Source organism: Arachis duranensis, chromosome 8 (assembly GCF_000817695.3).
Source record: "Arachis duranensis cultivar V14167 chromosome 8, aradu.V14167.gnm2.J7QH, whole genome shotgun sequence".
Classification (NCBI taxonomy): Eukaryota; Viridiplantae; Streptophyta; class Magnoliopsida; order Fabales; family Fabaceae; genus Arachis; species Arachis duranensis.
The window spans coordinates 42,324,332-42,331,412 of NC_029779.3; the positions used below are offsets into that span (position 1 = coordinate 42,324,332).

The 7,081-nt window shown below is 35.8% G+C and overlaps 1 protein-coding gene across 1 annotated transcript; it reads left to right on the top strand.

The window, feature by feature from the left end:
* The first annotated feature begins 5,095 nt into the window (after positions 1–5,095).
* Positions 5,096–6,566, top strand: LOC107462902 (protein ASYMMETRIC LEAVES 2). The gene is made up of 2 exons (XM_016081575.3): positions 5,096–5,842; positions 6,465–6,566. Exon 1 carries the CDS (start codon positions 5,152–5,154, stop codon positions 5,794–5,796), a length of 645 nt encoding a protein of 214 aa, XP_015937061.1. The 5' UTR covers positions 5,096–5,151; the 3' UTR covers positions 5,797–5,842; positions 6,465–6,566.
* Positions 6,567–7,081: the final 515 nt, after the last annotated feature.

A 7,081-nucleotide genomic window follows, 5' to 3' on the forward strand; every position in this document is an offset into this window, starting at 1 on the left:
TTTAACCTTCTAAAATTTACCGTGACATTCTCCCCCACCTAATGCGCAGACGTCCTCGTCGCGTTCTGTTCATGATAGCGCTCTAGGTGTTCTTGGAATTGCCACAGATCTTCACGAGCTTCCCAACTAGCTTCAGTTATCGGGAGTCCTTTCCACTTGATCAAGTATTGGATACTTGGTGGTACTCCTCTTCGTCGCACGACGTGATTAGCTAAGATCTCTTCGATTTCTTTATCAAAGGATCTAATCACCACAGGCGGAGCACGACTCGAATCACCTCTACTTGGTTCATCTTGGTTTTCGTGGCATTCTCTCACTAATTTTCTTCTTGGATTTTTCCATTTAGGGACGTATAGTCTTCTCCCTTTAGTGTATAGAAGGTCATTTTCTAGCCAAAATCTTTTGGTCTTACCTTCTCTAGCCAACTCCACCAACTTCTTGGCTAATGGATCGTGATGCAACCCTTCCTTGATGGTGTGCACAATATCTCCTTCAACCATAGAAATGGCCGCCAACTCAGCTTTGCGACTCAGCGCATCTTCTACCACATTAGTCTTGCCTGACTTGTATTCAATATTTTGGTCCACCTTCCTCCCAGGTGGTAGTTGTTTTGGCAACTCGGGAGGCATCACATCCTTATTTTCTTCAGGGACTTCCTTGATTTTAGGGGGAACAACTTCTCCTTTAGACGTTGACTCCTCTTGTAGCAAAGACATCATCTTCCCTTTCTTGAAATCTTTCTTGAGTTGCATGGTCGAGAGCATCGGGATTCCTCCAACTTTTGAGATAGTAGGGACCATGCATGGAGACCCTTTCTCCATGACGCATACTACGCCGTAGTATGGCATAGGTATTATATTTGCCTTTCTTTGCAAATCGAGCCCGATGACTATTTTAAAATCGTCCATGGGTGCTACTGAGAAATCCACAAGGCCCTTCCAAGAACCAAGAGTCATCTCAACCCCTTTTGCTACTCCCTTAATGGGTTCACCCTTGGTGTTCACGGGTTTGAACCAGCCATTCTTTTCGGTGATCTTCAACCCAAGTCTCTTTGCTTCATCAGGCGTGATGAAGTTGTGTGTAGCACCAGTGTCGATCATAGCCATAACGGATTTTTCATTGATAAAGGCTTTGACATACATCAAGCCTTTCTTTTCTGCGGTGCTTGCCTCTTTGCCCTTCACAGCATTTATGTGTTGGATGGATCCAACACACTCATTTACTTGAGTTTGAGCTTCTCGTTCCTCAGCGATAGATGCCAGAGTCCCTAGCTTGGGACAGTCCTTCATTTGGTGTGGCCCCTTGCACACGAAGCATCCTCCTTTGGGCACGAAAGCCTTCTTCTTTTCTTCGTACTCTTTCTTTGAAGAGTATTTTCCTTCCTTCTTGGTTGAGAAACTCTTCCCCTTGTCTCCCCCACCTTTAGCAAAACTAGGCTTGGAGGAAGACTTGGGTTTAGAGTCTCCCCTATGATACTCAGTGAGTGATTCGGCCACCACGATGGCCTCATCGACATCCTTAACATTCCTTCTTTGTAGTTCTTGCTTTGCCCAAGGTTGGAGTCCATCAATGAAGAAGAACAATGCATCCTCTGATGCTAAGTTGGGGATTTGAAGCGTGAGAGTAGTGAACTCCTTTACGTAGTCACTAATTGTACTCTTGTGCTTCAACTCCCTCAACTTCTTCCTTGCTTCATAAACCACATTCTCAGGGAAGAATTGTCTTTTCAATTCCCTTTTGAAATCTTCCCATGTGGCTATGTTGCAAGTATCCTTTTTCCATATCTACGCACTTTCTCCTCCACCACAAAGTAGCATTATCAGAAAGGTAGAGAGCTGCAGTGCGTACCTTTATTGCTTCTTCGACCACCCCTTGGCCTTCAAAGTATCTCTCCATTTGCCATAGGAAGTTCTCCACCTCGCGAGCGTCCCTTACGCCCTTGAACTCCTTTGGCTTGGGGAGATCAATCTTTGTTGTCTCCCTTATAATGGTTGGTCGAGATTTCGCCTCCTCGAACCAAACTCGAACTTCCTCAAATAGCTTCAAGGAATTCTCAATATTCTCTTCAATTTGGAGCATGCTTTCTTTGAAAGCATCTAGTTCTCCTAACACGTGAGCCTCAAGGGTCTCCTTATCATGTTCTATCCTTTGGAAACGCTCATCCATAGAGGATAGAACATTTTCCAACATAGAAACTCTTTCTTCTAAGAAGTTAGAGTCCTTACCTCTAGGCTCACTTGAAGAACGTACCTTCTTGCCTCCCCATTGAGAAGGAATAGTATCCCTTCTCCTTTGTGACCCAACATGCTCCATGGTGATATTTGAAGCCATACCCACAAACCACTTGTGCTCCCTCTCGAACCAGGCTCTGATACCAAATTGTCACGGCCTTGGACACACTCCAACGCTACCGTGCCGGCACTCGGACTTACTCAACCTCTTGAGCTAAGACCAAGTCAGCCTAACCCTCAATACTTAGCAAGAAAGCTAAGAATACAAGAGAACACAAGAGAAAGGAAGCTTTGGTGGAAGAACACTTTATTGCTCAAGTGTGGTTACAAATGATTCACACACACCCACACTAACTCTTTCCTCCTATTTATAGCCATCCACCTCCTCAATGGATGGTTAGGATTAAATCTAATCAATGGTCTAGATTAACCATCTAAAACCTTCTTTATAAATATCTATCCTACTACTACTTTCTAATTACTTCTAGATTGTTCCATACAACTCTTCATACTTTTATATCAATCCGCACTCTTCTAGAATATTCCATGATCTTCTAGAGTCTTCTAGAACCTTCTAGGGTATTCCAGGACCTTCTAGGACATTCTAAAACGTTCCGGAACCATCTAGAGCATTCTCAAACACTCCAGAAAATTATACAAACACCGTTAAATTTAACCTTCTAAAATTTACCGTGACATGCAGCTTCAAAACACGCTCTTAGGATACCAGTCTACTTAAGAGTTGAGAACAATTACGCTCTTAAGAATTGGTGCTACTTGCAAAATAGATAATGTTGACTCCAAGAATTTACGAGTATGTTCAACAAGCTGTTTGAAATGATTTCTCTTACAATGAGCGATGGCATGTGAAAAAAAATTATTGAAAAATATAAAATTATTTTGTCAGCAGCGTAATATTCTTATCCTTAATTTATCTGATTCTTAGCAAGGTAAGGAGGCTTGCATTAGTATAAAGATTATATCACAAACGATAATTATTTACAGTGGAGATATATTTTATTATAATTGATAAATAAATTACAATAATTATTGAATAATAGATTCAATAATCAAGCCTTAAATTTATTAAGTTTTAATTTTGTTCTCATGGCTAAAGATAGTTAAAAAACTTTAACATTATTTAGATTTTTATTTTTGTTGACAATTACCATTCCAAGGATATTACTAAAACAAAATGATTAATTTGTATTTTTAATTTTGATATTTTATTCTTAACATTCGTTAACATTTAGAAATAAAGAATTTATCAACTATTCATAAATTATATAAATGTGTAAGAAAAGAATATAAAAAATCAAGAATTTATTACTCGATTAATAAATTGATTCATCTGATTTTAATCGTTTGAGTTTCTACCACTAATACAAAATGATCATTTTTAATAATAAAAATAACGAAGACTAGAATAAAAAAAAAAAGATGAAAGACAATTTTTTCATGAAAATTTTGAATATTTATATTTAAAAAATTATTAAAAAAATTTAGTGTCGATTCAATTATTAAAAAATTTCAAGCCACTTGAAATTCAAAATATACCATTTATATATTATTAGTGAAAATTTTAAAATATTTATATTTATAGTTTTTTTATATAAATTTTATTACATTTTTTTAATGTTAAAATGTTTTCTCTCAAAGAATTCTGTTGATCTTCCGCCACCTACTATATATATACACGGTGCAAACTCAAGTGTAATCGACTTCACGTGAAGTTGATACTTGAAAGTCGTTAAATGATTTAACTAATTTGACTAAATTTTGATCTAACAACTCCCAACTATCAACTTTACGTATAATTGACTGCACCTGAATTTTCACCTATGTTCATTTTATTCGGTGCACTACTCACCCACTGAGCCTTGGCACCACCACCAATCTTGGCTTTATCATCTATGTAAAATCCGAAGCTTAGAACACAAAAATGGGAATCCAACACTTTACAAAGATATATATAATTCCACTTAGCTTATATATAATTAACACAACTGAAATTACAAGTAGAAAATTGCAAATTATATATATATTAAACAGAAAGGGAAAATGAAAGAAAAGTAGAATCATGAGAAGAGAAACATTAATTGAGTTCATCTCTTTGTATATAAACCTCTCTCTATATATAGTGTACAAAGTTAAACAAATGAATTAGTCTCACACATTCTCATCACACAAAGGGAGTGTCTTGTGCCTTCAAACATTCATCTTTATTTAATTCAAAAAAATATTTTTATCCCGGTCCCCGGAAGCACCTCCTTTGTGATATTACAATATATCTCACTCTTGCGGTTATTATTCTCTTCAATTTCTCTGCCAGCAACATACACAAGGACCAAGGATTTTGTCTCAAGATATGAAATTGGAGTGCCAAACTCAATCTTTAAAGTTTAAATTTAGTTTTATATATGCAGATCTATTCCTTGTTTTCATCACTCTTTGTTTTTTCTTCAATCCCATTGCTCTTTATATGCTCTCTTGGATCTCCCAAATAATTCTTTTTACAGAATCCAGTGGACGAAACGAAACCCTGGCCGATTTATATTATTCTAATAATATTCATATTTTCTCCTTTATTAATTAACTAAAAAATTGATAAAATTAATCTTTTACTTTTGTGTGTAAAAATCCTCCGCAATGTTGGGTGGTATAGTGGAAACACATTATGTTAGGGTCGTTTTAATTTGTTTAATTAACTATTTAAATTTAATAACTATTCTCTTTCTGCATTAATTAATATTATTTTTAAGAATATAGTAATAACAAACATGGTGATGGTGCATCACAGAAATTAATGGTGGTCTTTGAATGAGAGAGAGAAAGAGAAAGAAAAAGAAGAACCAAGAAAAAAAAAACAAAAAAAAAAGGACAAAGAGAAGAAGTGAAGAAAGAAAGTGAGGAGTGAAGCATGGCATCTTCAAATTCACCATGCGCAGCATGCAAATTTCTTCGAAGAAAATGCCAACCAGAGTGCGCTTTTGCACCATACTTCCCACCAGATCAGCCTCAGAAGTTCGCGAATGTTCATAGAATCTTCGGTGCAAGCAATGTTACAAAGCTTCTCAACGATTTACACCCTCACCAGCGCGAAGACGCCGTGAATTCCCTCGCGTACGAGGCGGAGATGCGCCTTCGCGACCCAGTCTATGGTTGCGTCGGCGTCATCTCCCTCCTCCAGCACCAGCTCCGGCAGCTCCAGGTGGATCTTTACTGCGCTAAATCGGAGCTATCTAGGTACCAAAATTTGAGTATCAACACCAACCACGCCTTCGTTGGTAGTGAATCTGGTGCCGTGGGATACCAGCATCAGCAGAATAATAATTCTGGTTCTGCTGGTGTTGGAACCCGCGACAACAGCAATTACTACCAACACCATCACCATCACCACCACCATCAATTCTTTCCGCAACAACAGATGGTAAGAAGTTTTGATGGAGGGAGCAATTATGATGCTAGTCTCTTGGCTATGAACATCTCCGCTAGCTTAGGGCAGCTCAATCAGCTTCCGGCTGGCGGCGGTGACGACCGCCGCACCGTCAACAACCCTTCCTAGGGTTTCATATATGATATGATATGATATTACATAATTAATGAAATAGGTAAATTAAATTTGAAACTACTTTTTTTCATTTTTTACTTTTAGCTGGTGCCTCAATTCCTCTGCTGTTCTTAGTTATGAGTTCATTGCTTTTAATTGTTCATCATTATCATCATTACTGATATCCAAATAGGTACACATAATATTTTGTCTCTGCCATTGGCTATGTTGTATAAATCGGAGTCACAAATGTTGGGATGAGATTCTTCAATTTTATACTTATAATTTGTTGTGATGCACTTTCTCAAATATTTATGAGCCATGAAATATTCATCTTAGTTTTATTTTTCGTTAATTTAAACGAACTTGAAATTAAAAACGTTCTTAAAAAGAAACTTTTTTTTCTCTTTCTGAAACGTCCCTACCTTTTTTAAGGAAAACTAAAAAGAAAATGAAAGCGATTATGGTGAAGAATTAAAATGTTATTATCAAACATGCTCTTTATACGAATGTGACATCATTCTTCCGATTTGATTGAGATACATGTTCTGACTCTAATGTATATCCTTTACTGAAATTATGTTACGAGAATATATATATAGTACATTATTATTTTTGTGCAATATATATAATAATTCAAGAATTTTATTATGATATATATACATATTCCTTTCTGCTTTAAGGAGTGTTGACATTACTTGCCGGAGGAAAAGAATCGAATCTGCAATCACCATTTTTTGATGGACACTGAAGTCAAGATTATTAGACTTCCATCAAATCTCGCAAGTATCAATTTTAATTTTTTTTTTTTTCATATTATTACAGAAACATGACTTGATGAACAAAAAGTAGCTGGTCATCTAAATTTCTTTTATTTGCTATAGTTATTAATTTTGCTTCATAGAAACTATTATAGTTATAATTTGCAAACAGTTTATTTGCTTCTTCTAATGAGTAATTGATAGTGCAGTTCATGTCACATTTATAGTCAAATACCTTGACATATATATCGTATCTATAAGGTGTTGTCACTATATATAATATTTGAATTTATTTATTAATTTAATTTTGTTGTGCTGATTGTAATATCCTTTTTATACTATTAGTATTTAACTAAGTTATTTTTTATTGGTATGGCTATTTAACTAGTGGTGATAATCGTTTGTGTATATAGATTTTTGCTAAATTAAATATCCTAAATATACGTACGTATTACAGGGAAATGGTTAGTATAATAATAATGATCTTTCTTAATCAAAACCCCTTTATAAAATTTTACAAAAACACTAAGTATATATTA

Bases quoted from the DNA above. Each gene is read 5' to 3' on its own strand.
- LOC107462902 (XM_016081575.3), top strand. From the start codon at position 5,152: ATGGCATCTTCAAATTCACCATGCGCAGCATGCAAATTTCTTCGAAGA.